This window comes from Ostrinia furnacalis, unplaced genomic scaffold (genome assembly GCF_004193835.3).
Source record: "Ostrinia furnacalis isolate ACB-3 unplaced genomic scaffold, ASM419383v2 OfSCF1245, whole genome shotgun sequence".
Lineage (NCBI taxonomy): Eukaryota > Metazoa > Arthropoda > Insecta > Lepidoptera > Crambidae > Ostrinia > Ostrinia furnacalis.
The window spans coordinates 327,559-354,255 of record NW_021131484.1 but is presented as its reverse complement, the minus strand read 5'-3'; the positions used below and the strand labels follow the sequence as shown (position 1 = coordinate 354,255).

The 26,697-nt window shown below is 40.3% G+C and overlaps 1 protein-coding gene across 10 annotated transcripts in view; it reads right to left on the bottom strand.

The window, feature by feature from the left end:
* Window positions 1-25,200, bottom strand: part of Dhc64C (dynein heavy chain, cytoplasmic) — a 56,835-nt gene extending 31,635 nt beyond the window's left edge. For 8 of the 10 annotated variants that reach the window (XM_028303506.1, XM_028303509.1, XM_028303503.1 and 5 more), the window contains exons 1-37: window positions 24,862-25,102; window positions 21,218-21,288; window positions 20,807-21,009; window positions 20,485-20,622; window positions 20,171-20,402; window positions 19,917-20,089; window positions 19,721-19,841; window positions 19,437-19,558; window positions 13,605-13,746; window positions 13,208-13,315; window positions 12,989-13,094; window positions 12,073-12,272; window positions 11,413-11,548; window positions 11,229-11,335; window positions 10,979-11,142; window positions 10,618-10,723; window positions 9,698-9,853; window positions 9,186-9,365; window positions 8,487-8,630; window positions 8,084-8,229; window positions 7,849-7,998; window positions 7,667-7,759; window positions 7,304-7,518; window positions 6,096-6,222; window positions 5,871-5,973; window positions 5,566-5,788; window positions 5,306-5,453; window positions 5,115-5,220; window positions 4,332-4,541; window positions 3,835-3,981; window positions 3,547-3,719; window positions 2,873-3,040; window positions 2,281-2,446; window positions 2,019-2,204; window positions 1,440-1,622; window positions 922-1,044; window positions 488-647 (exon numbers count right to left, since the gene is read on the bottom strand). In XM_028303506.1, coding sequence (XP_028159307.1) covers window positions 488-647; window positions 922-1,044; window positions 1,440-1,622; window positions 2,019-2,204; window positions 2,281-2,446; window positions 2,873-3,040; window positions 3,547-3,719; window positions 3,835-3,981; window positions 4,332-4,541; window positions 5,115-5,220; window positions 5,306-5,453; window positions 5,566-5,788; window positions 5,871-5,973; window positions 6,096-6,222; window positions 7,304-7,518; window positions 7,667-7,759; window positions 7,849-7,998; window positions 8,084-8,229; window positions 8,487-8,630; window positions 9,186-9,365; window positions 9,698-9,853; window positions 10,618-10,723; window positions 10,979-11,142; window positions 11,229-11,335; window positions 11,413-11,548; window positions 12,073-12,272; window positions 12,989-13,094; window positions 13,208-13,315; window positions 13,605-13,746; window positions 19,437-19,558; window positions 19,721-19,841; window positions 19,917-20,089; window positions 20,171-20,402; window positions 20,485-20,622; window positions 20,807-21,009; window positions 21,218-21,288; window positions 24,862-25,102 — 5,677 coding nt within the window. Of the gene's footprint in view, window positions 1-487; window positions 648-921; window positions 1,045-1,439; window positions 1,623-2,018; window positions 2,205-2,280; window positions 2,447-2,872; window positions 3,041-3,546; window positions 3,720-3,834; window positions 3,982-4,331; window positions 4,542-5,114; window positions 5,221-5,305; window positions 5,454-5,565; window positions 5,789-5,870; window positions 5,974-6,095; window positions 6,223-7,303; window positions 7,519-7,666; window positions 7,760-7,848; window positions 7,999-8,083; window positions 8,230-8,486; window positions 8,631-9,185; window positions 9,366-9,697; window positions 9,854-10,617; window positions 10,724-10,978; window positions 11,143-11,228; window positions 11,336-11,412; window positions 11,549-12,072; window positions 12,273-12,988; window positions 13,095-13,207; window positions 13,316-13,604; window positions 13,747-19,436; window positions 19,559-19,720; window positions 19,842-19,916; window positions 20,090-20,170; window positions 20,403-20,484; window positions 20,623-20,806; window positions 21,010-21,217; window positions 21,289-24,861 lie in introns of all 10 variants that reach the window. The other 2 variants (XM_028303505.1, XM_028303513.1) reach the window with 2 other exon arrangements.
* Window positions 25,201-26,697: the final 1,497 nt, after the last annotated feature.

Here is a 26,697-nt window from a genome sequence, read left to right as displayed (position 1 = left end):
TTAAAAGGATGGTTACCAAAATACTTTGTGCATCAACTTTATTTATAAAATAAAACATTTTCATTTTTTCAATTAGAAAGAAAGAAAGCAGTAAAGAAAGAAAGAAAGAAAGAAAGAAAGAAAAATCTTTATTTGACAACTTACTAGTAAAAAATAAATACATTCATATCATTTTAGATCACAAACATCAAAAGGAGAAAGAAAAAAGGAAAAAATAATAATAAAGTTGTCAAAAAGTCCACCCACTCAGTGACGTCTTGGCCCCTCTGCCAAGACACTGATTTTCAGTGGGCGTCTTTTTGTACGTAAGGGCAAATTATACAAAATAAAAAGAAAATTGCATTAAAAATTAAAACATTATAAATTAAAATTAGTTAAAATAAAAAAAAACCAAAAAAATAAAAATTGGAGTAAAAAAAATAAATAAAAAATACAATAATAATAATAAAAATAAGAACATGGAATGTAAGTGAGTCAGTTTCCTTACCAAATGGCGATCCTCCAAGCCTGGCTTCCAGAGCCTGTGTCATGGTCAAGTAGCATCGGTCTGTTAGAGGTGTCTGAACAAGCCTATCTTGGACGCCCAAATACTCGAAGCCGTAGAGGAATTTGGCGTTGGCCATGTGGATTGTAAGTTGTTGGAGCACCTAAAAGCGACAAATTACCATTAAAAGATAATTTATGTTAAGTTATGAGAAAAACCAGTTCAGTTTCCCCCGTTCATCGTTAGAGCGCTTTCACATTAGGGCATTAGTAGCGCGACTGCAGCGCGGCAGTGGCGTTTTTATAATATGAAGGCATGCATCCGTTGTCACATAGTATGAGACTTTCGGCAACGCATCTGTCGCGCGTTCGTCGTGCTGCTTTTACGTTTCCGAAATGCTTTTACAAGTTTACAAATTTTTAGCTCGCTATACTTACATCGTTATTCCTAGGATCGAAGTAGAATCGCATCTCGCAGAGCCATTCAAAACTGCGTGGGCTGTTCACATCGGAGGCAATCAGACGGCGGGTCACCGTACGCTTGTGTACAAACTCGTTGATCTGTTGAAAGAAAGTAAATATATTAGTAACTACACAAGAGACAATTAAATGGCGGCGCATAATTGGGAAAGCAGACCTCACGTAACGGGATAAGGCGAGGCAGAAGAAGTAAGTAACTACACAAAGTAAAAACCATTCCTTTTATTAACAGGCCTAATAAAATATCGAAATATTTGGGACACTTGTTGTTACCGCAACACGTCTTTGTTACAATTGGAATAAGGTTGTGTTGTCAACTTTTTGGGCGTCACGAACTATTTGATGCTGACTGTACCTATTCCCTATGCTGTGACGTACGGAACTCGTTCGGTATTCGGTAGAAGGTTGCAATACTTTTATACCTAAGAAAAAAATACTAAAATTTTAAAACATTTTTTCCGTTTTTATTGACTCACCAAGTGTTCAAGTTTCCTCCTCCTCAGCGGAGGTTGTTCCTGCAGCACGGAGTCAGCTAATATGTTTAGCATGTTCTCTACATGAGCCAGAACTCGCTTGAGGCCGTCTCCACCACCGCTGGCCAGCGCCGCTTCCACGTCTTCCGACCAGAGGATTTGAGCCGCTAGCACCACGATTTGGGCCTGAGAACGTAAATTAAGTGGTGTATACAGGTTGATTATAAAAATGTTCGTTTGTTTCTATCAAAGTACATCTAGACGACTGACATTAAAGACTGCTGGCAAAGGCTTCACCCAAGAATTTCCACGACCACGCGTCCTGTTCTTCCCGCAACCATCATCAGATTGTCTGTTCAAAGAGTCACTGAGGCCGGTCTACATTACGTCTTCTGGTCTGTAGTCGCCACTCAAGAACTTTCCTACCCTAACGGCTCTTAGTTCTAGCAGCTATGTGCCCCGCACACTGCCCCTTAAGTTTGACAATTTTGCGGGCTATGTCGGTACTTCAGTTCTCCTACCTACGGAATGTCATCATTTCTGAATATGAAAGTGAACTCTATGACAATTTCGTAACCTTACCTGATACTTATCGCACCACTCAATAAACTTGGTTGGGTCAACGTTCCCATCTTTGAATTGTTTGACGTCTCCTACAGCGTCTTTCAATCGGCAGGCTAGGGTCACGCGCATCTCACGCTCCACCATAGACAACCACGAGTTGATCTTCGGATTCTCTATGGTCGACACTGGCGAAATGAAGTACACCTGTGGGCGAAGACAATTCATGTTTGTAATTTACGCATAAAAAACATGTTTTTAAAAAGGAGTTACTATCACATACCTCTTCGCCCTCACGAGACGCTATACCGTTGATGACAGTGTTGTCTTCATTCAGGATAATGGCGGCGACTCCAGCGAACATTTTCTTGAAGTGCTTCTGCAGGCGAGCTATGTTCTTGCTGTTACCGATAATTTCCAGCAGATCTTCGTCACCCACGAAGTAGAATCTAAATAAAACATCCCATTTATTAATAAATAAACATACTAAATCCTGGTCCGTGAGCACGTAGAATTTTGTCCAATGACCCCAAGCTACCCATCCTTATCGCTCGCGCGTAATTATATTGCTGTCGCGACTGTGCGACGGGCACCCGCAGTGAGTGTGCGAGCGCGACAGCAACATAATTACGCGCGAGGTCATTGGACAAAATTATACGTGCTCACGGACCAGGCTTTAGAAAATAAACATTAAAATTAGTACACAAGGAAAAATCATATTATGTATTATCAAATTGATACAGCAGATAAAAAAAAATTCGTCAGTTTCTGGCATGTTAACTACCTTTAACTTGTATTATCTATACCCTCCAATGAGGGATAATCGCCTATGAAGCAATCTCTACTATCATAAATATATTAATTCAAATTATTACCGTGGGAAACTGCTTCGTTCTCTCTCAAGGTATTCTCCGAGCGCCTTCTGAATCTTGCCGAGCAGGTCAGCTAGGCGTTCCAGCGAGCGTTGTACCCCCGGGATGTTTAGTACGTCCATGACCATTGGCGACTTGCCCACTTTCTTCATCAGTCCCAGGAATTCAGAGCTATGGGAAAAGAGAAGAAGTTATAAAATTATGTCAAAAGCAAATAATGAAATAAGAATAGTAGGAAATCTAGAGATATAAATTCGAGACCGCTTATTCACGGTGTGCAAATCGACTCCCTCGAGACAAAACTTGAGTCAATGAGGGCTATCGTTTTAGCGCTCACCAGTTAGCGCCACTGTAGAGTAAGGTCCTGTCACTTGCTAGTAGCGAAGACAGTGGCACCAACTGGTGAGCGCGAAAGTGGTAGGAGGACTATCGCATTTGCACTCATCAAGATGGCGCCACTGTAGAGTAAGGTCCTGTCAATCGCCAGGGGTGCCAACTTTTAAGTATAAAAACGATAGCCCTCATTAACCCGTCGAACGATGATTCTCGTGCATATGGCTGTATTCCGAATTAAAAATGGACGCTAAATCTGTTCAGGTTAAGCCCTTATCTAGTGTCTGACTAAAGTGGTGATTGGCAGGAGAATCGCCCTTGTAAACGATGTAGATTTAACTTACCTAATGCTTTGGAATCTGCTTGTCTCAACCGGCAGCAAGGTCTTGATGTCAGCTGATCCGCTGAAGATACCTTCGAGGTACACCCAGCGGCGTTGGACGTCGATCCACACGTCAAATAGGGCGTTGATACGGTTCAATTTCTCCTCCCAAGTCAAAGCTTCCTCTTCAAACACCTAAGAACAATTGTTAAAGAATAGGTAGTTTAATCGAAATAGAAATAGGGTCTAAATTAGAGCAGCACAATGATTGTACGGCAGCTGTTTGGCATAATTAGAGTCAAAGACGTACCTTGTAATACGGAGAGAGCTTCATGGCAGCGACGCTGTTGATATGCTCCTTGACCTTGTTGAAGAGATCGTCCCAACCGCGGATGATCTTGCATTTGTTCTGGTAGTTGATTAAGTCCAACTCGTAACTCTGCCACGATTCTCGGACCTAAGAAAATACGCATGTATTTTAGTATTGTAAATAAGTGAGAAAATGACTTTCCCAATCCTATTGGATTTTGGTTACCCACATTTGAGTTTTGCAATTATAACAAATAGGTAGTCACGGTCACTGATAAGGGCTAGAAAGATTAATGACTGTAATACACAAACAAAAACGCTTAAAACTCGATTAAATATTAGTATCCTGTTCTGGTTGACCTTAATATTCATAACCTAATCAATTAAAAGCTTTTATTATCTTTGAAATTGAATCCAGTTTTAGACTCGACCTTAGGCATCCTGATAAACATAGTTTTCCAAATCAAGTAGGACATTATACACATTTGTTTTTCATACCTGTTTCAAGAACTCCTCCAGCGCCATCTCTCCTTGGGCAACCGAGACGACATCTTTGACCGTATGCTCGTTGTGAAGCAAGTCTGCGTCCCACACTTGGCCAAGGGTCAGTTCGGATAGCGACCAGTCAACCTTGAGCGCGCGGCACAACTGGCGCCAGTGACGCTCCTTGAGCGCGTCGGACTTCAGCTCTACGATCAACATGTTCACCTGGAAACAAGAATGTCAATCGTTTGGTACAATACCGAATTTGCGCCGAATAAAAGATGTAAAGCGGCCCTGAGACGATCAATCGCGATTGTCAATGTATTTACGTTATTGACAATTCCAATTGACGGAAACGATTGTCAATGGCTCAGCTAAACGATCAATATTAGCTTCAATGGCACCTGTCAATTGGGCTTCAATGAGGGTTTTCGCAAATGAAAAATCCGCCAGATGGCAATACGTAGACGGGAGGTCCTTGTAAACGATCATGTCAATTGTCAATCACGTAAAATTGACAATCGCGATTGATTGTCTCGGGGCCGCTTAAAGGTTGGGGTAAATAAAACAATTCTTAACAGTAAGTGCAGTTACAGGTTTTGGGCATAACTGAGTCAGTGACTGAGTGGCACGGGATGGGTGTCATATGACGTGACAGAGCATACAAGCCCGAAGCACATCAGATGTCTCGCTGACGTTCGACGTCACAATAACTCTCTCCCGTGCCGCTTCCAAACCTGAGGAACTGACTCCAGTTATGCGTTGGACCTTATGATTTAGCAATATACGAGGACACACCTTTGTGTAAGATTGCAATAGCTTGCGGACGTATTCGTAGCTGTCGTACATTCGCAGACGAGCCGGGAGTTCTTTCAGCTCGTTGAGCATAGCTTCAAGTTGTTGCCTGAAACAAAACAATCTCTTTATTTCAAAAGATTCTTAGTCACAAATAAACAATTTAAATACTATAAATCAATGTAATACCATACCGTAGTTTTCTAGGCTGCACTGAGAGCCAAGGCTTTTCACGAATATCGTCGATCTGGGTCCAGATCTTGCTAAGCGATGACCACACGCCACGCAAGTCTTGCAATTCTTCCAGGGCCACGGTCATTCGCTCGTTGTTCACTGAGGTACCTAAAACATACATGTGGAAAATCAGCTGAGAACTTTTAAGTCTTATTGCTGAGAACTTAAGATTTGGAAAACAATGGTACAGCAAAGTTCATCCTGTATACAAGTTTCATACCAGTTTCATGCAGTTCCAGGGCTTCCTTAGCTTTAGCAACATTGTCTCTTTCATCCTTGAGCCTGGTGTATCTGGTTTCCATGGCCTGCAGACGGGCCAGAGCATCTTCGGGTCTGGTAGACCCATCAGTGGGCTTGCTGCGTTCCCACTCAGCCAGAAATTCTAAAGTACGAGCTTCTACCGCTTTGTCTTCGGCTACAATCTTTTGCTGGAGCGATGCCACCTAAAAGACATGAATGTTATAGAAAAGTACTAACAATAGAGCAGTTATTACGATATTCATTAACAATTTGGCAGATGTTTACCTGAGTTTGAATAGACGAGTCCTTTCTGCGCATAATCTCGTTGAATGCGCTCCATTCTCCTTCAATATTATCAACATGTAGCCATTGGGCTGGGAACTGGAATCTGTAATAAATAAAAGGGTGTGAAAGAGACAGATTACAGACAGATAGGATGACCTGAACGTACTGTTGCTAATTTGTTCCCTATATCATGTGTCTATAGAGTTCATATTCCCCAAATCGTACCTCTGTCTTTCGAGGATGCGCTGTGCCTCCCTGTAGACGTCCACCTGCTTCTCCCAAGCTAGCACTTCTCGCTTCAGCTGTTGCACGTACGTGATCAGCGACACGGCATCGCTGGTGGATGCAGCCTCTGTAACAACATGGTACCGTTAATTATACCAGAGAAGTGTGAAAATATGAAGAGTGAAATTATGACGTCGGACTCGTATTTGCGACAACTCATCCTGCAATTCAAATAAAGTTTGCTACTCCTGCCAGCTACGCGTCGAAACGAGCGAGTGGAACTGAACCTTTCTAAATGGCACGTATCATATTTAGTGCGGTCTCTTTTCGTACGTTAGGCCTCAGCCTCGAGTTTAGCGGGCAGCGGGGCGGGAGCGGCGGCGGCGCGGGAGCGGCAGGATCTTATGCGTTAAACCAAATAGACCGGTTCTCGAAAACAGCAACGCGGCTCCGGAGCGGGCAACAAGCGGGCAGCGGCGAGGGAGCGGGCAACGAGCGGGCAGCGCACTCCTTCTTTTGCCCACAATAAATAGAGCGTTAGGAATAAATTTGAATCGAAATAAAATTGTCGCTGTTGTTCAGACATTTCGTTTGCGAATAAAAACAAATATCTCGACAACACAACCCCGAACACAACACTTCGCCGCTATGGCGCCGCGCGAGCTGCCCGCTTGTTTCGAGAACGGGTCTGCGTTGCTCACCCCGCTCCCGCGCCGCCGCCGCTTCCGCCCCGCTGCCCGCTACACTCGAGGCTGAGGCCTTAGTGCGCGAAGTGAAATATTGGCTAGTACATTGCAGGCTAATGATTTATTGAGGGATCTATACCCCACCGTATCAGTTGCGCTCTATTTGGCGAGCTGAGCGAGTGGAATTTTCGATGCTCTACCCACTCGCAAGGTTATATGGACTGACATGTAATGCGACGCAGTAGCGGTCCGCCCCGGGTGCCAAGCATCAGGGGGTGACACAAGTCGCGCAGATTAGTACTCACTGGCGCATCTGCATGGCAAATCTGCGGTCTATGTCATGATAAGGGGGGGGGGGGGGGGGGNNNNCTCAAAATCCTGCTGGGTACCAGGGGGTGCCTTAGGACTTATGACGGGGGGGAGGGGGGTGATCGCCCCGGGTGCCAACCCATGCTAAGCCGCCACTGATGCGACGGCTATTTGGAATCTAGAATCTACTTTATCTCAGAAGTCCCTACTCACCGATAGTCTGCTGCTCCAGTTGAGAACGCGACTTGGCCAGCTGCGAGTGGAATTGAACCATCTCTCCACCCAGCAGCGCTCCGAATTTGCCCAGCACTTCCTTATGCCACGCGTCGTACTTAAGGGCCACTTTGCTCTGCACACGTGCGAAGTCGATTACCACTGGTCCGTACTCGCGACGAGTGTCTGAAGTGTCGAAGGTGGTGCGAGATTTCCTGAAAGGTGAAGGTTGATTAAGATAAGAAAATGCAAGGAAACCTCATTCTGAAAACTTTCACTTACAGGGCAACTGATAGCACTGACTAATCAAACTGTAAGCAATAAAATGTTTATTACTTTTTCGTTTTTATAAAAGGTACTCACTTGATGTCATTCAAGCACTTGATCCACAGTGTAATATCTTCGCCAAGACGACCGTACAGACTTTCTGGCTGTAGATCCCACAGAGCTTGGTAGCTGTAAATAATAATAAAAACGTAAAGACGCCATATAAATATCCATTCATCAATAATTCAAGTGTTATCAAAATAAAACAAGTGCCATACCGCAGCCATTCATCGACGTATTCACGGACTTGCGAGATCTTCTGTTCGATGGCATCGTAGGCGTTTTCAAGAGGCGACGACCCTCCGGGCAGTTTGGTGAGAAGATTCCTGTACGTAGCGGTTTGAGCGCGCGCCACGCCTACTTGATATCTGCGTAGGTAAATAGATAACTTAGGTATATGGACACGCAACGAATCAAGTATGTATTTCTTACCAAAGTCAGATGTTTATTTACCTAGTGCTTTGCAAGCGATGTTGGCTGGTGACAACGGCCTGCCACGCGAACATTTGACGCATCAGTTGGAAGCGAGCTTCTTCCAGTGACGGGAAGAGATACATCTGCTGGTTTGTGATGCGGACTTCGTGGACTACGCGGGCGATCTAAAGACACAATATCAAAAGTAATTAGTATGAAAATAATTCAATATAAAGTTATTTTATACTGAGCAACTTAAGGAGATTGTAAGAAGATGGCAACAAAAGGAGTATACAGAGGTTTTCAATATAAATGTAAATCAAAATATCTCATTACATAAATTTTTGCGTAAGCTATAATCCCGTAGAAAGATGTTCACTCATTACAAGTCACTCTGTATAAGTGAAGAAAGGTTTATATTTAAGTCCAAAGGTTAACTTACCTGTGGTTCTCCACCGGGTTTGTGGGTAGGCTCAGCGGGGGAATACGTGTCCATAGACAGATCGAGCTCGTTGGTCTTGCCCAGCAGAGCAGCGGTCCAAGCTTCAACGCCAGCCTGCAGACGGGCTGCAAGGCTTTTCTCCACCTATTGGAAGCATCATAGTTATTATAGGAGAAGTTGTGCAACAGAATTCTGAATTTGTCACATCTTTTAGTGATCGTACGTAGCCCAGTAGGAATTTCGATGTAAAAACTACAATAAGACTACATTTTTGTTGTAATGTAACAGCGCCTTTTACAACGTAATGTAATCTTACTAATATTATAAATGCGAAAGTTTGTGTGGATGTCTGGATGTTTGTTACTCTTTCACGCAAAAACTAATGAACGGATTTTATTCAAACTTTACAGTATTATTGTTTATAACTCAGATTAACATATAGGTTATAATTCATGACGATATGTGACAAACTAAATTTCACGCGGGTGAAACCGCGGGCAAAAGCTAGTGTAACATAAGATGCTGCAATGTTTGCCCTCATGCGCTGTCATCCTTACAATTTTATGGTTGCTTTTTCTGCCAAAAATTCTGTAGGCCCAAATACTTTAATCAATGCATAAGTCTGTTTTTGTTTTAACCAATGCATCTTATTTTAAAGTTTCTAAAAGGGCTCACCAGGGCTTAACACCTTTTACATACCTCTTCATCAAGGCGCTGCACCCAAAGATGCAAATTGCTGTACTGGCGCAGAGACAGATCGTCGATGGCTCGCTGCAAGCGGCTCAGAATGTCTGCCAAGCTTGTAGCCGAGTACGGGCACGTTTCGAGCGAACGAGCGTCCACGGAGATTTGTTCTTCTACTGCTAATAGATCCTCAACCTAGATAGGAAGGACATAGGGATTAATTTTAATAAGGAAGGCAACACTAACGTTTTTTAAAATCTAATAAAAAAATGTAATATGAAAATATGCACCACTTTTTGTAGTGGACTGTTATTTAAACGTTTGTTGGGTTTTTATTACCAACAGTCAAGCTAGCAGCGGTGGGAACGAGAGGTGGGAAAAATCTCGTGTTATTTAAACGTTGATTCTCATCTACTATTTCTAAAAGATGATGATTATTTTATGGGACAACCTCTTGTTTCCCCCGAAGTAACACTTATATTTGTATAGGTCGCCAACTGGCCTAGATTATATCTTGTTAAACTTACCTTCTCTTGGAACAGCAGTACGACTTCGCTCAGTTTCTGCACATACGGGTCCAGTTTGTATGACTCCCATACCAGCGCCATGCCCTCGGATACTTGGTTTAGAACATCACGACGCAGTCCAGCCACTAGCGGGATAATCGATGCTTTGTCCCGGATCTAGAATTTACCCACATTATTACTGATCGAAGGTGATATTGCGGTGCCACTCCGCGTTTGTTTTCGGCGCTATCTCTCTCTTTCATTCTTATCAAGACATTATAGTGAGTGAGTGCGACAAACAGCCGAAAATGCGTAAAGCAGAGTAGGCCCGCTGCTGGAAAGGGATTAGCAAAAGGTTTTGCGAAAGGACTTCGTAACCATGCAAGGTATTTTATTTACATGGATGTCTTTAAACCATCTAAGGCACTGCTATGGTATACATTCGCTCGTTATACATAATCCTTACATCATTACATTAACAGACAACAGCAAGTTAAAAAGCGAAGTATGTAAGCTGATATAGTCGAACACAAATGTAAGCAGTAGGTTCCATTTCTGTATGACCATTTCGCTTTGGTGGTATCAGTCTGCCGTAAAAGCATTTGGTAAAAAGAAAGCACTTATTCTGTTCCAAATAAAAGTGTACATAAATGTGCATTAAACATAAAATAACTTTACAGTATTCGGAACCATGCAGCGTATAGTAGAACTACCTTCGTATGATTCCTATTATTTAGCTGCATAAATAAAAACGCACTCGTGTTAGTGATCTTATACAAATAATATATCTGTTAGTGTATTTATAATGTTGTTTTGTCGGAGTCTGGTGTTGGTGTGCCGTATTTATTGTCTAGTGGTGCTAGAACATTGCTGCATAAACCTGTGAAGTTATGGTTTATTTGATCTAGTCTAGGGTCTATAAAGAAGTGAAGTCAACATACCTTCTCCAAAGTGCGTTCATAAGTGCGAACACTTTCGATGAGTGATATAGCGAACGGGTACAGTTGGTTGGCTTGGTGAGCCTTATTGACGATTGCCAATGGGACTCTGAAAGGACATGCCCAGTTGTAGTCTTTAAAATTTTCCATTTATGCAATTTTGAGCTTTGAATACACTAGGGATCAAAAATGGAACTACTTGAATTGTTTGAAAGATACGCCCCCGCTATAAATGTGTTCTGAGTAGCAAAGTTGGCGCGCAAATTGTTGCGGCTGTACGTAAGGTTGTAAGATATTGATCAATGTTGTAGCTCCTAGTATATCCAAGGCACAAAATAAAATAAAAAATTGTCTATTAAAATACCTGAATCCCAAGTTCTTCAAGTTGCGCACTTCCTTGTACAAGGTGATAATCTCTGGCAAAAAGTTAACTTTCAGCTTCAGTATTGTCCCAGTTTTGCTAGAGCGAGCCCGCACAGATTCAATAGCAAAAATGCGGCCAGTCACACCGAGGTTGCGTTGTTGGACCTAAAATAATAACAACCATGTATTTATTTATTATACAAGTTAATCTAATAATAATAATAAAGTTGTTGAATATTTTCGAATATTACCTTGCGAGCCCAATCATCAAACACTTCCTGGGTATCTAATTTCAGACGGAAGCTGTCCCCATCTGCTTTCAGCTTTTGACCCTCAATATGGTTTTCCCAACCCTTGCCTGAAAAGTCAATACATAGTGTCATAAAGATTTTAGTACTTTTTAATTCAGTTGTTTTAATAATTAAGGAGTCTTACCGAGGACATCTTCAACCCTCTTCAAGTAAGCAGTGAGTTGGTGGTCGATTTGCTTAGCCCAAATGATGGAACCAGCCACCGGCGGCAAATCTCGCACCAATGATAGACGACTGCACTTAGATTGGGGGTATTGGACCTGTTAGAAAGAAAAAGTTTTTTTTTAAGAGTTATTATTGAATACTGAACAGGTTCACTGTATGTATTATTATTTATTAAATGATAAAAATATCCTGGGACATTTTGCAATGTGACACCATCATGATTACCACCCATTTTTTTTAATTAGGTCTGCAAAACTGGTTTTACAAAGTTACATACATAAAATAAACTTAGTTGGCATTAATAATGTAAACCACGGTCACAGTCTTATGTATAAGGCAGAGTTGTACCATTTTACTTTAACTTGAACAAACGGCAAATCTGTAAAAACTCCACACAAAAAACACCAGTTTTTGTTATAGTTACGGTGTCAAAGTAAGTTGGTGCAACTCAGCCTAAGTTTTTCTACGAACTCTTCTTACAAATAATAGCAACAATGCACTTATTTCAAACAGTCATTGTCCTTTATTTGTTTAGTATATGGTAAAAGAAAGAAATACATTATTACAAGTATCATAATACTATGTAATCGTGAAATAGAATAATTAGCTATATTTATACCTTGAACTTCTCATGCAGAGCCTCAATATCGTCCTTCACGCGCTGAATGAGTTGAGTCTGGTACTCGCGTATGGCGCCGCGAATGTGGGGCCGCACGAACAGAGCGTTGAAACGCGAGAAGATGCGGAACATTTCGTTGGCGTTCTTGGCTGTGCCGAGTTGGTCGCGGAGGTGAGCCGTGATGCGGGTCTCGACGCGATCTGAATGCAAAAATTTAAATTTAATAGAGTTAGAATAATTTATTTGCTTTAAATGTGGTGTTAAGACGCTTTAAAAGTTTGCTTATGCTTCAGAAAATACGAATCAAAAAGAATGTGTCAAAACGTCCCTACAAATAATAACGACCAACAGATTGATATGAATCTCAGTATGTGCATCTTAGGCAGAAGATTTCTTTTTACTATGGCGACATCTTTCAAAGACGCGGGATGTGTTTATGATTTTCCCGTTATTCTCGTACAACAGAGATTCTAGCAGAGCCATAAATAAATAAACAAATAAATAAATCTTTGGACAATTTCACACAGCGCCAGCTAGCCCCAAGGTAAGCAACTTAATGCTTGTGTTATGGGTGCTAGCTTAACGGATATACTACTTATATACTTTTTTTTTAAATACATAAATATTATACATAGTCACACCCAGACCCGTCACAGAAATTAAAATTAATCATTTCAATTTCTGCCCGGCCGGGAATCGAACCCGGGACCTCTCGGCATAGTAGTCCGTTCTGAACCACTACACCAAACGGCCGACAAAAAAAACAAAGATTCTCGAAATAGACTAAATGAAACCCAACTTTGCTCGAAATATCAATTGAAAGAGAAGAAGCTTCCCTTTTCTTTGGTCATCTAATATTAACACGAAAATGGAAATAAATAAATGGGAATGCGTTAAAACATAAATAAAAACATACCAATTCGGTCTTCATAGCGACGTACGGCTGCTTCCCACGCGTCACAGCCCTCTCGAGATATATCCAGGCAGTCCACTTCTTTCACATTTTCGTACGCCAGATTCACCTATGAACAATTTGTATGTAAAGTTTGATACACTTCGATACTCAGATGACAATATTGGAGTGTCAAAAATGACACTAAAGGCGTTGATAATAAAGGTGTTATTTGTACAGTACCTCTGCAATAGCGTTGGCATCGGCAGCGTCCATGGGTAGGGAGTGAGGCTGGGCCGGCTCGCCGCCAGCGCCGGTTTCGGCTGCCACGGTAGCGCGAGGGCGGAGTACCTGTTCAAACATACATTTTAATATTTTTGTATTCAAAGGGAATTGAGTTTTAGAACTTTCAAAACTTTCGGTTTACATTGTGCACACAGCAAACAAAGAAGTCAAAGTGGTTCCTAAGGTTGATAACTACAGTTGTCAAGCTGCCCCCCTGGAAATCTCGCAGAGTCGCTTTGAAGCTGTAACTATGACCTGCCTTCCCTCTGGGCCAGAAGCTAGGTAAGACTTGCTCCCCCTAGGCCAGAAGCTAGGTATGACTTGCCCTCCCTAGGCCAGAAGCTAGATGACTTACCCGCAGCATGACAGTGCGCAACTGCTCGTGGTGCCTGCGGAAGCGGCGCATGTGCTCCATGCGAGCCTGCAGCCGCTTGTGTGACGGTGACACGCGCCATACCATCTTGAGGTGTTCATCTCGCTTCTTCTTTACTATGTCTCTGTAAAGGTTGAGTACCATATGTTAAACTGACCATAAAGAACATAAGGGCCTGCAGAAAAACTCGCGGTGAGATCCGCGTGCGCTGCTTATGTCAATTTTCGATAGTAAACCGCGTACGTTAACGTGGTGTAAACGGTTAACAGTGTGGTACCCAAGAGATAGCGCCAGAAACCGAGGTCGCAAGGCTTTAAGATGGGAGGATGAATTGAGGTTGACCGCAGGACCTCTATGGATGAGAGTGGCGGAGGACAGAAGGCAATGGAAGGAGTTGGAGGAGGCCTTTGCCAATAGGCACACCGAAATCTTAGACATTTTGTGAAAGTTATTTTAAGTGAAGCATTTGTTCTATATAAGTGTTATCCTAAATTCAGAAAGCGTCAAATGTAAAATGTAAAAATGTTTCGGAAATAAAAGGCTTATTATTATATTATTATTATTATAAACCGCGTACGTTATTTGTGTCGGCTTTAAAATGTGAAAATTCTGATATCCACTCTGGATAATACTTATACTGAATCCAATTAGAATTAATGGAATAAAAACCTTTGAAAGAAAGTATTATGATTGAAACCACACTTATTTGGTAATAAGTTTATTGTGTAGGCTTGGTAGCCATCAAGTGAACAAGTAACAAAAAGGCGGGGAAAAGAATGACATCTGTCAATCAACATAACCTCACTTTTTACATACACTACATACCTTCCCCCTAAGTAAATACAAAATGCTATATTAAATAACAGTTTTAAACTATTTAAAAGTTAAGTCACAATCCCAAATAGACTGGACAGGCAAAACAATGTTTACTACTGTAATCTAGTAATAGAAATATAATGTCCAAACCAAGACAATTATCATTTAACCAAATAAACAAACATATTATATTATTTATCGACAAATAATAAATTGTTGCATACTAGCATTAATTAATTAATATACAATGGTTCAGAAATACAATTAACAGGTCTTGTATAAGGAGTATCATTATGACTCCTAAGTTTATGTTTAATTTTACCACCACAGAATGTTGTTACAGCGGTGTCAGGGATGCCTAACATTTCTAACCACTGATCTGTGTTAGGTATCTCTATTATCTCTTCCTCCTCTCCTCTCTCTTCTATTTGATCGTCAATTTCTGTCTGGTTGCTTTCATTATTTGCTTCATCTGGCAACTCTTCTATATTTTGTCCCTGATCTTTGGTTTTTAACAGCTGATCCATATGTCTATTGACAATATTACCATCTTTTGTTTTGATATCGTAACTGACTGGGCCATTCACACTGACAACATTTCCAGGCAGCCACTTAGGGCCAGTAGAATAGTTTCTATACATGACTTTGTCACCAATCTCTGTTTTCCGGTTAACTAGACCTTGATTCCGTGCAATTTGGTTTTCAGTTTGTGCTCTGCTTATGTTGTCAGGTTGCACGGTGTCCAAAAGTGTACGTAATTTCCTTTTCAGTAACAATTCTGCTGGACTTTTATTGGTTGCTGTACATGGTGTGACTCGAAGACTTAACAACATATTGGCCATTTTTAAGTCCCACGGTGTATTTTCCTCCAATTTACGCAACTTATTTTTTACGGTTTGGACCATACGTTCCGCCAATCCGTTTGTGGCCGGGTGGTATGGTGCAGTTGTTACTTGTCGGATGTTGTTGGCTTTTAAAAAATTTCGCGTTTCTTGCGACACAAATGATGTACCATTGTCTGAGACTATTGTTTCACATAACCCATGAGCACAGAATAACATGCGCAGGTGCTTGATAACTGTTTCAGAGGTCATATTATTAACAATGAATACCTCTGGCCATCTAGAGTAGGCATCAACAACAATCAGAAAATACTTATTTTGAAATGGTCCAGCAAAATCTACATGTATTCTAGACCATGGCCGGGTAGGTGTTATCCATCTCTGATTTGTTTTAGCTGGCATGTTTCTGTTTTCTAGGCACCGAACACAACCCTGTACCATGTGCTCTATGTCATTATTCATCTGGGGCCACCACACATAGCTGCGAGCAAGTGCTTTTGTCTGTACGATACCACTGTGCGTTTTGTGTAAGGCTTCTAAAATGTGCCCCTGCAATTGTGGTGGTACTACCACTCTGCAGCCCAATAATATACAGTCTTGTGATTGTGATAGTTCCGATCTATGCACCCAAAAGGGTCGGATTTCGTTGTCAATGCATTTATTTGGCCATCCTACACTTAGATAATGCATCACTTTTGCCAAGGTCTTATCTTTTCGGGTCTCAATTGCCAATTTCTGTGCATCAAATGGAAACTCTTCTGGTGTTTCTGCCAACAGTAATATCTCTCGAGGCACCTCCTCCGCCTGACTCTGCACTGGCTGTGGCCATCTGCTCAGTCCATCAGCATTTCCTATCTGTACTCCTGGTTTGTAAATAATCTCATAACTATGAGATGTTAAAACCAAAGCAATTCTCATAAGCCGAGGTGACAGCATGGCAGGCAATGGTTTATTGGGGCTAAAAATACCCAACAATGGTTTGTGGTCTGTTATAATTGTAAAGTGTCTTCCCGTTAAATAATGATGAAATTTGTAAATACCGAAATTTATTGCTGCAGCCTCTTTGTCTAACTGGGAATATCTTCTTTCATGAGTATGAAGAGTTCTGGATCCCATAGCAATTGGACGTTCTTGTCCATCTTCCATAATATGTGATAATACTGCACCAATGCCATATTCTGNGTGTGTGTGTGTGTGTGTGTGTGTGTGTGTGTGTGTGTGTGTGTGTGTGTGTGTGTGTGTGTGTGTGTGTGTGTGTGTGTGTGTGTGTGTGTGTGTGTGTGTGTGTGTGTGTGTGTGTGTGTGTGTGTGTGTGTGTGTGTGTGTGTGTGTGTGTGTGTGTGTGTGTGTGTGTGTGTGTGTGTGTGTGTGTGTGTGTGTGTGTGTGTGTGTGTGTGTGTGTGTGTGTGTGTGTGTGTGTGTGTGTGTGTGTGTGTGTGTGTGTGTGTGTGTGTGTGTGTGTGTGTGTGTGTGTGTGTGTGTGTGTGTGTGTGTGTGTGTGTGTGTGTGTGTGTGTGTGTGTGTGTGTGTGTGTGTGTGTGTGTGTGTGTGTGTGTGTGTGTGTGTGTGTGTGTGTGTGTGTGTGTGTGTGTGTGTGTGTGTGTGTGTGTGTGTGTGTGTGTGTGTGTGTGTGTGTGTGTGTGTGTGTGTGTGTGTGTGTGTGTGTGTGTGTGTGTGTGTGTGTGTGTGTGTGTGTGTGTGTGTGTGTGTGTGTGTGTGTGTGTGTGTGTGTGTGTGTGTGTGTGTGTGTGTGTGTGTGTGTGTGTGTGTGTGTGTGTGTGTGTGTGTGTGTGTGTGTGTGTGTGTGTGTGTGTGTGTGTGTGTGTGTGTGTGTGTGTGTGTGTGTGTGTGTGTGTGTGTGTGTGTGTGTGTGTGTGTGTGTGTGTGTGTGTGTGTGTGTGTGTGTGTGTGTGTGTGTGTGTGTGTGTGTGTGTGTGTGTGTGTGTGTGTGTGTGTGTGTGTGTGTGTGTGTGTGTGTGTGTGTGTGTGTGTGTGTGTGTGTGTGTGTGTGTGTGTGTGTGTGTGTGTGTGTGTGTGTGTGTGTGTGTGTGTGTGTGTGTGTGTGTGTGTGTGTGTGTGTGTGTGTGTGTGTGTGTGTGTGTGTGTGTGTGTGTGTGTGTGTGTGTGTGTGTGTGTGTGTGTGTGTGTGTGTGTGTTATATGTGTGTATGTGTTGTGCTTTGCTAAATTAAATCTTCTGTTTCATTGTAATTTAGATCTAGAAGCTTCATTTTTGTTATTACTTTGCATAAGGATAAGGGTTTGTCTCTGAGGTCGCACAATTTGCATAATTTGTTGTAGGTGTTTGGTAATGAAAAGGCTGGGCTACGCCGAGACATCAGAGAGCGCAACTGCGGTAGAGGGACTTTATATACTCGTTTTGAAATAACGTCTTTATAGTGTGGGTGAGATTGTAGGCTTCTATGCGTCTTGATCATAGCACTTAAGACAAATAATTGTCTTACCCGTAGTACGCCAAATTCCCTGTAAAGGTCGTCTGTGGGAAAACGGAAGGGTTTCTTCAGTGCGACCTTGATGAGAGCACGTTGAGCTCGCTCCAGCTGGATGAAGAAAGTTTTACCAGCACTGCCCCACACAGCAATACAGTATTGTATGATTGATTGACACAGGGAGATATATACTGTTTTAAGAATGTCTGGCGGGGAACAGTCTCTGAGTCTTTTCATAACAAAGATTAGTTTCCTTACCCGGCCTGAGAGTATCGATATATGCGTTTTGTATGTTAAGTTTTCGTCCAGTGTAACTCCAAGATACTTCATTGTAGAGGTGCGATCAATGTTGCCACAAGAACAGTTTGAGTTTTGTCCCAATGAACAGCTATGCACTCGGAGGGTCAAAGAGGCAGGTGGGCTAGCCACAATGGTTTTTGAGAAGGCCAAGTATTTGGTTTTTGTGACATTCATAGTAAGTAAGTTATTATTGAAAGCCTTTGCTACCTCGGAGAGACCCTCCTCAGCAATAGCGTAAACGCTCTTCCAGTCGTCGCTGTGAAACAAGATAGCTGTGTCATCTGCATAGGCTATGAGGTTAGCGTTTTTCAATTGCAGTTTAAGTATGTCGTTCAGGTAAAGATTGAAGAGAATAGGCCCAAGGACGCTACCCTGAGGAACTCCAAAGTCTGCCCGCTGTTGTACGGCGTTGATGTCCATTGGTTCCGCCGGCGGCGGCCCGGACGCTGCATCCCCTTGGATTATACGCACATCCCTTCCCGCACTTTCAGATGTCAACATTGCATCCACTACGTCCTTGTAGGTTAACGTATCGCGCTTTAACAATTCATATTGTAACTGTTTGTTGTTCATGCCGCAAACAAGTCGATCACGTAACATACGTTCCAAGTCTGTAAATTTACATCCAACACTAATTGTCCTCAATTGCGCTATGAAATCGGATGCCGATTCACCAGATTTTTGATTGCGATTGTAGAACTTAAACGATGTCGATATTTCGTTTGGTTTAGGACTATAATGTTTGGTTAGAATTTGCACTATGTCTTCATAAGTCACTTCACTGCACTTTTTTGGAGTAATCAGAGCTAACACAGTCTCAAATACTTGCGCACCACATATTGTAAAGAAATTTGCTCGTTTAATTTGGTCCATGAGGATGCCATTCGCCTCAAAACAAAAGTTCAACCTATCAATGTAATTGTCCCAATTGTCTGTTTGTGGATTGAATTCACGGAATTTCACAGCTTTGCGGTCCATTTTTCCTAGTCGTCGCCACTATTATGATTGAAACCACACTTATTTGGTAATAAGTTTATTGTGTAGGCTTGGTAGCCATCAAGTGAACAAGTAACAAAAAGGCGGGGAAAAGAATGACATCTGTCAATCAACATAACCTCACTTTTTACATACACTACAGAAAGAAAGAAAGAAAAAATGTTTATTCAGTATCATCGACAATACACTTGCAATACTTAACATTATTTAATGAGAAGGTAATTACAATGATACTGAAAAGGTATCCACTCAGCATGGTGTCGTAGCATCTCAGTAGATAATGCCACGACGCTGGTCTTCCGTGGACACCCAAACACATGACACAAAACTACACAAACATTCTTGGTCATTCCATTTCGCGATCGTAGATCTATAGTGACGTCACATGCTAAAACATTTTAGTAAACTTACCGCAGCAATCCCTGCAACTTTTCGTACTCGTCATCCCAGCACGAAAATACTTCAAAGCACTGCGTCATTACGCGTTCAAAATCTTCGAAGGGGATATGCATAAGACGTCGAGTACCCAAAACCTAGAACGAACAAGGATATTAATTTCACCCTTTATTAATGAACATGTAATTACGGCATGAACAGTATAAACACTTTAAATTATTTACAATACAACAGGCTTATAAGATATCTGCATCAAGCTGAAGAATATGTCGTTGTTTATAAAATAGATAATAATATACCTTCAGGAGTTGCTGCCCAAGGTCACGAGAGATGGCTTCCACTAGCCTCAAGCCACGCTGTATGGGGTATTTGGTAGAGCGAATCTTACGGAGATGGGAGAAGATTTGCTGTACAGCCAACCTATGAAAAAAAACTTATTAAATCCAGTCTAAAGAAGTCAAAAGAAGGTTTCTAAACAAAACACAAACAGCTTACCTGATCCTCTCAAGTTCGGTGGCGCTAAGAAGGTCATTGATGGGGAAGTCCTTCATTAGAGGATTGTAGTCGGAGACTGTAGCAAGTGCCTGCTTTAGGCCGGTGTCTGTGTCGAAAGACACAGTGGCATGGAACCGCTTTCCGTACTTCAGGATTTCGAGGGTGAGGGCAACCTACAAGAAAAATTATGTAGTAAAATATCTTTTTTAGTTGCTTGTTGTTTGAGATGTCTGAGAATCTTTCTAATTACTTACCTCAATACTCTCTCTCTTCTCTTGGATCCTGTGGAGAGCCCTCTCCAGGTTTAGCCAGAAGGAAATTTCCTGTAATGCAGTTCCATTGGATGGGTCTCTGTCTAGCTTGGTGACCTTTTGTATTTCTTTGATCCATCTATTGACTCCATTCTGAAGTTGGTTGAGGAATGTCGAGTCCTCAACCTTGTCTCCAAAATCAGCAACACGTGGCTTTCGACCCTCATCTGCAGCTCTAAATAATTTAAAGTTCAGTTTAGTATTTTCATAAAGTTTCAGGTATAAAGTAAGTAAACATAATTTTTTAAACACCTTACCTTTTAATCACAGCTGCCACTAAAGGATGGACTGGTAATGTAATCTCTGGGATATCAATGTTTTGCTGAAGGTGTAAGAGACCCATTTCTAACTCTGCAATTTTCTTTTCAACAGATGGTGCCATCTTGTCTCCATCCCTAAAATGTTTAAATTTTTTAATATCTGTTTTCTTGTTTTATATTCCTGAAGACCTACTGAGGAAGGGTGATTGTTGTGCAGACTCAAATTCTAATAACTCCAGCAAATGTCCCAATTCCTCATTATTTGATGTATTACAGGTGTTATTTTATATTTTTACATTATATGCATAATTCAACTAACCTATCAGCCCTTCCGCTTTCTTTCACATAGCTCTTGAAGAAAGGAGCCATGGTCTTGCTAATAAAGGCATGGAGAGTCTCATATGGAGAGCCATCGGAAAGGTTGATGAGTCGCAGCTGGCTGTGAATAGATTTGTCAGCCTCGATGACTTGGCCGCGCTTGATGCACACAAATGCTGCCACTCGTGGAGACGTGAAGTGCACCTAGTTGAAAATATAAAATTGTATAGTAATTTTTCCAGATAATCTGTTGCTTTTTCATTCAATCATTTTAGGATTCTATAATGTTAAGATTATATCTGAGATGATTTGAATAAAATTCAGATAAGTATCTGCTTTATTGCAGTTGTGATATTAATATTTTTTTATCTGAACCAAATGGGCAAGTATTTTTTAAAGTGTAAAATCAAACCTCATTGCTGATCTGATAGGTGACTGCTTCTTTCTCTTCTTCACCTTCTGTTGGCTGTTCATTGTCATCCTCTAAAGGAGAATAATAAATGGATCAATAAGAGTAATAACAGCTATCTGTAGTGCTGTTCTTTACTTAGAAATATGTGAATACTATGTCTCAAATAGGTCTCAATCAGAGGGTTGATTAATGTAATCTAGTTGGAAAAATTCTCTAAGATAGTGGATAAAATGGTATCCTTCCGTTTGGCCAAATTACTTTTCGCCAAATTTCACTTCGCAAACCACTTATCGCCAAAGTTTCATTTCCCAAATGAACTTTTAGCAACTGTACTTTTCGCAACTAATTCATTTGGTCAAATTATCATTTGGCAAAATTTTACTTGGCAAATGTTTATATAGCAAATGTTTTATTTGGCCAAATATTATATCCCAAATAATTTGTTTGGTCAAATTGACACTTCACATACTTACCCACCGTTACCCACAAATCAAAGCATAAGGCAGATGATCATGGTTTTCACAAGAATTTTATGTAAAACAAAGAGATTGCAGAAAATAGTATGGTTGCAGAAAGTAGGTATTGCAGAAAATACTAGGTTAGGTTAGGTTAGAACAGTGACCCTGAACGCGCGAAGGCGAGCGAACGGAGCGAGCGAAGTGAGCGTGCCGCGGCAGCGGCCGCCGAGCGCTAGAATCAACTCTATTGTTAATGAATCATTTGGAAATTTCGAAAAAAAGAATGAAATATGAAAATTATTTTAGAACAAATTTTATATTAACTAAACTAAATAATAACCACAAGTAATTTGTATTTTAATCTATGCACCAATCAAATTATTTAGTAAATAGTTTATCGTGAAATATTTTTGCCAAATGAAACATTTGGCAAAACATACTTTGCCAAACAATAATTTGCTAAACAATAATATGCCAAAAACTTGGCAAATGTTTATATAGCAAATGTTTTATTTGGCCAAATATTATATCCCAAATAATTTGTTTGGTCAAATTGACACTTCACATACTTACCCACCGTTACCCACAAATCAAAGCATAAGGCAGATGATCATGGTTTTCACAAGAATTTTATGTAAAACAAAGAGATTGCAGAAAATAGTATGGTTGCAGAAAGTAGGTATTGCAGAAAATACTAGGTTAGGTTAGGTTAGAACAGTGACCCTGAACGCGCGAAGGCGAGCGAACGGAGCGAGCGAAGTGAGCGTGCCGCGGCAGCGGCCGCCGAGCGCTAGAATCAACTCTATTGTTAATGAATCATTTGGAAATTTCGAAAAAAAGAATGAAATATGAAAATTATTTTAGAACAAATTTTATATTAACTAAACTAAATAATAACCACAAGTAATTTGTATTTTAATCTATGCACCAATCAAATTATTTAGTAAATAGTTTATCGTGAAATATTTTTGCCAAATGAAACATTTGGCAAAACATACTTTGCCAAACAATAATTTGCTAAACAATAATATGCCAAAAACTACATTTGCGAATTAAAAGTTTGCAATAAGTTGTTTTGCCAAATGAGAATTTGCCAAATGAAAATTTGCGAAACGTTGTTTGGGATGTGATAATTTGGGAAACGTTTTTTGGCCAAACATTAGTAATCCGGATAAAATATTATGCCTTTTAAGACTTTTAAGTTGTATGTTCATTCTTTAAGTGTTTGAGATTGCAGCTACAATAAAAAGGAAATGATCAGTTGAGCCAATCAGTTTTTAAAGTTATCTTTAACGATACTGTATAGATTAATTTATAAATTCCGTAGTAAACAATTAATTAATTGGAGAAAATGATTCATACACTTCTTCGTTATGCATTGTAGTCACGCACCTGTATTTATGACATCACACCTGACTTTTTGAGGCTCGTTATACAGGGTGTTTGGCGCATCGTGTGCCAAAATGATTTGGCGGATAGAATGGGTCATTTCCTATATTTTCAGCCCCCATAACACGTTCCATGCCAGGCGGCTACTTTTATATTATTTTTTTTAGTAATTTCACCAAAATACCCAAATCGCATCATTTAATTTCGATTTAAAAAAAAACTAGTAGGCTTAGCCTCAAAGTAAATATTTTGTTTTGACGTGCATTGATGTAGGGTTGCATCAAATCTAAATTTACTAGCAAATATCATCCAGTTTTTTTTTAATTCAGCTTTGAAGTTTTCCTAAAAGTTAAAAATGGACTGAACATTTAAGTTTACATGGCTATAAAAAAATAAATAAAAGAGATAGCGATCTTCGAATTTTATCAAAACTTCTCTAGTCTATCCCCATTTAAACGGTATACTAATCTTGTTTAAATAATAACAATAACTTCACAAATTCCTTAAATTAGTGCATTGACTCTACTCGGACTGATTTCCGAAATTTGTGTTTATAGCCCCTTTTGTGTAAATAGAACGTTATTAAACACCTAACAGGTAAAAATTATTTATCTTATGCAATGTAAAAACCTTTACCCTATCGTTTTTTAATGTGGATTTCTTGAAATTAAAGACGAAAACAATTATTTTGATCGTTTATTAATTATTACAAATTTTGTTTATAATGACCGTCTCGGCAACGTATACACTCACGACATCTTCTTCTAATTTTAACTGTTGTCGTATGCAGCCACATTTCTCTTTTTATTACTACAAAGGCGTTTTCTACTCGTGGATTGGAAGAGATGGCCCTATACAGTGGCCTGCACGTTCCCCAGACCTAATTCCGTTAGATTTTTACGTCTGGGGACGAGCTAAAGAACTGGTGTACGTAACGGATTCAAACAATAGAAGAACTACAACAACGAATAGAAAACGCCTTTGTAGTAATAAAAAGAGAAATGTGGCTGCATACGACAACAGTCGAAATTAGAAGAAGATGTCGTGAGTGTATACGTTGCCGAGGCGGACATTTTGAACAAAATTTGTAATAATTAATAAACGATCAAAATAATTATTTTCGTCCTTAATTTCAAGAAATCCACATTGAAAAACGATAGGGAAAAGGTTTTTACATTGCATAAGATAAATAATTTTTACCTGTTAGGTGTTTAATAACGTGCTATTCACACAAAAGGGGCTATAAACACAAATTTCGCAAATCAGTCCGAGTAGAGTCAATGCACTAATTTAAGGAATTTGTGAAGTTGTTGTTATTATTTAAACAAGATTAGTATACCGTTTGAATGGGGATAGACTAGAGAAGTTTTGATAAAATCCGAAGATCGCTATCTCTTTTAAAAAAAAAATTATACCCATGTAAACTTAAATGTTCAGTCCATTTTTAACTTTTCGGAAAAGTTCAAAGCTGAATTAAAAAAAAACTAGATGATATTTGCCAGTAAATTTAGATTTGATGCAACCCTACATCAATGCACGTCAAAACAAAATATTTACTTTGAGGCTACGCCTAGTAGTTTTTTTTAAATCGAAATTAAATGATGCGATTTGGGTATTTTGGTGAAATTACTAAAAAAATTAATATAAAAGTAGCCGCCCGGCATGGAACGTGTTATGGGGGCTGAAAATATAGGAAATGACCCATTCTATCTGCCAAATCATTTTGGCACACGATGCGCCAAACACCCTGTATAGTGGGTAGCAGAATGCAAATGTATCAAGAAAGCGTATAATCACCTTTGGACGAGAACCGCTGCACATACAACGAAGACACCTGAGGATCCGAGGCAAACTTTCTAATGCAGTCTTGGTTCACTTTGTCGTCAAGAGCTGCGTTCAGCGCCGGTGGAACGATGTCATCCTCGGGCAAAAGTACCGTTGCAGCTCGGCGCAGGTAGTTTGCGAAGTCTTGGAAGTCGACTAGCACGACGTTAGCCGCCTCAGGCGTATTTTCACTCCCGTCAAGGGAGTCTCCCATGTTTTTGTATGATTATAAGCAGGTTTTCTAATAAGAATCGATAATTAATCGGATAAGCCGTCGCAAAGACAGCTTCGCTGCAGACGGCAATTTGACAAGTGAAGTGACAGCTGGTCGATGATAGATGACGCATCGCCCAGTGTTGCCATTATTAAAAAAAATCTTGCTCAAGAGATTAAAAAGGTAACGGTAACGTTACTAAATTAAGATATATTGTTGTTTAACTAACGTTCGAATGCACTCTTGTCTTGTGACGGGTACGGAAAATGGTTCTAGGAATATTTCTAAGCAAAATGTATGCCCAAGAAAAAAGGCGTTTACACTCCTAACAATTATAGAGACTATTACGCGTGCCACCGCCGTTTCAGCACTTTCAGCCAAATGACGTCCATTGTTGAACAATAGGTCTCCCCCAAGGATTTCCATAACGACCGGTCCTGCGCTGCCCGCATCCAGGCTCTTCCCGCGACCTTCACCAGTAGGTCTAAGATGCGCGCCGCGAAAAGCGGTTACCACGCCATTTTATCGATTATTCCCATACATTTTGACGTCGATAAAAGTTATCACGGCGCGCATCTTAGGCCTACAGATCGTCGGTCCACCTAGTGGGAGGTCTGCTCACTTAACTAGCTTACTTTGAATAGATTGAGATGCCAGAAGCACAGGGATGCAGATTATGAGCTAAAAGCGAGCCTCAGAAAATAAGAATAACTGACTAAAGTTTCAGATTATTATTTCGTTATTTTTATTAGGTCCCTGGCATGCCGCAAGTGAAGCCCGCGAGTCGCAGTTTGTGCATCAATGCCTAGCATCTACACTGCTCAATGAATTAAACTTAGAATAATTACAGCTCGTACAGCGAATATTTTTATTAGGTTGATTCTCATTTCTCATTTTGATTTAAGTATACCTAACTATACCTTAACATCTTTGAGATATTTTCCGGTACGTGGCCTCCACTCCAGAACTTTGCTACCCCATCGGCAGTCAGTCGAAGTTCGAGCTTCGAATTCGTTTTAATATTTGATAAGTAAAATTAAAATGATACTTACTTATTACAGGTGAAGCGAACCGGGAACTGAAACAAATTAATTCAATAAACGGCTCCTTTTGTAGCCCTTTTCAGTGGAAATTAATAACAAACATACCTACTGAATAAAATTTGCCTATTCATCATTCGAGGAAAATCTTTGTTCTAAATATAACTCGTAGATATTTATACTAAGTTCAAAGTAGAACCCATTATAGACTAGCGGTCCCATATGGTACCACTTTTTTGTGTGTTTTAATTTGGCTCAATAAATTAACACGTGAAAAGATGCAGTGCTCTAATTGATGCAAATCGTAGCCAATAGATATGGTCTATGCTAATAGGAATAAAAATTGACAGTTATTCTTTTCAGTTGTGTGTAATTGATGATTGAAGTGAGCGCATCAAAATTTTCTCTTAAAAATTGACGCGCCATAAAAGTAAGTAATCATATTTTTTTTGTGTGATAGTGAAATACTTATTTTGTTACAATCTTGTATTCTCCATAAGTGCTTTTATTGTGAAATGGTGTAAAATTACGTCGATAGGTAATAATAATGGGAAA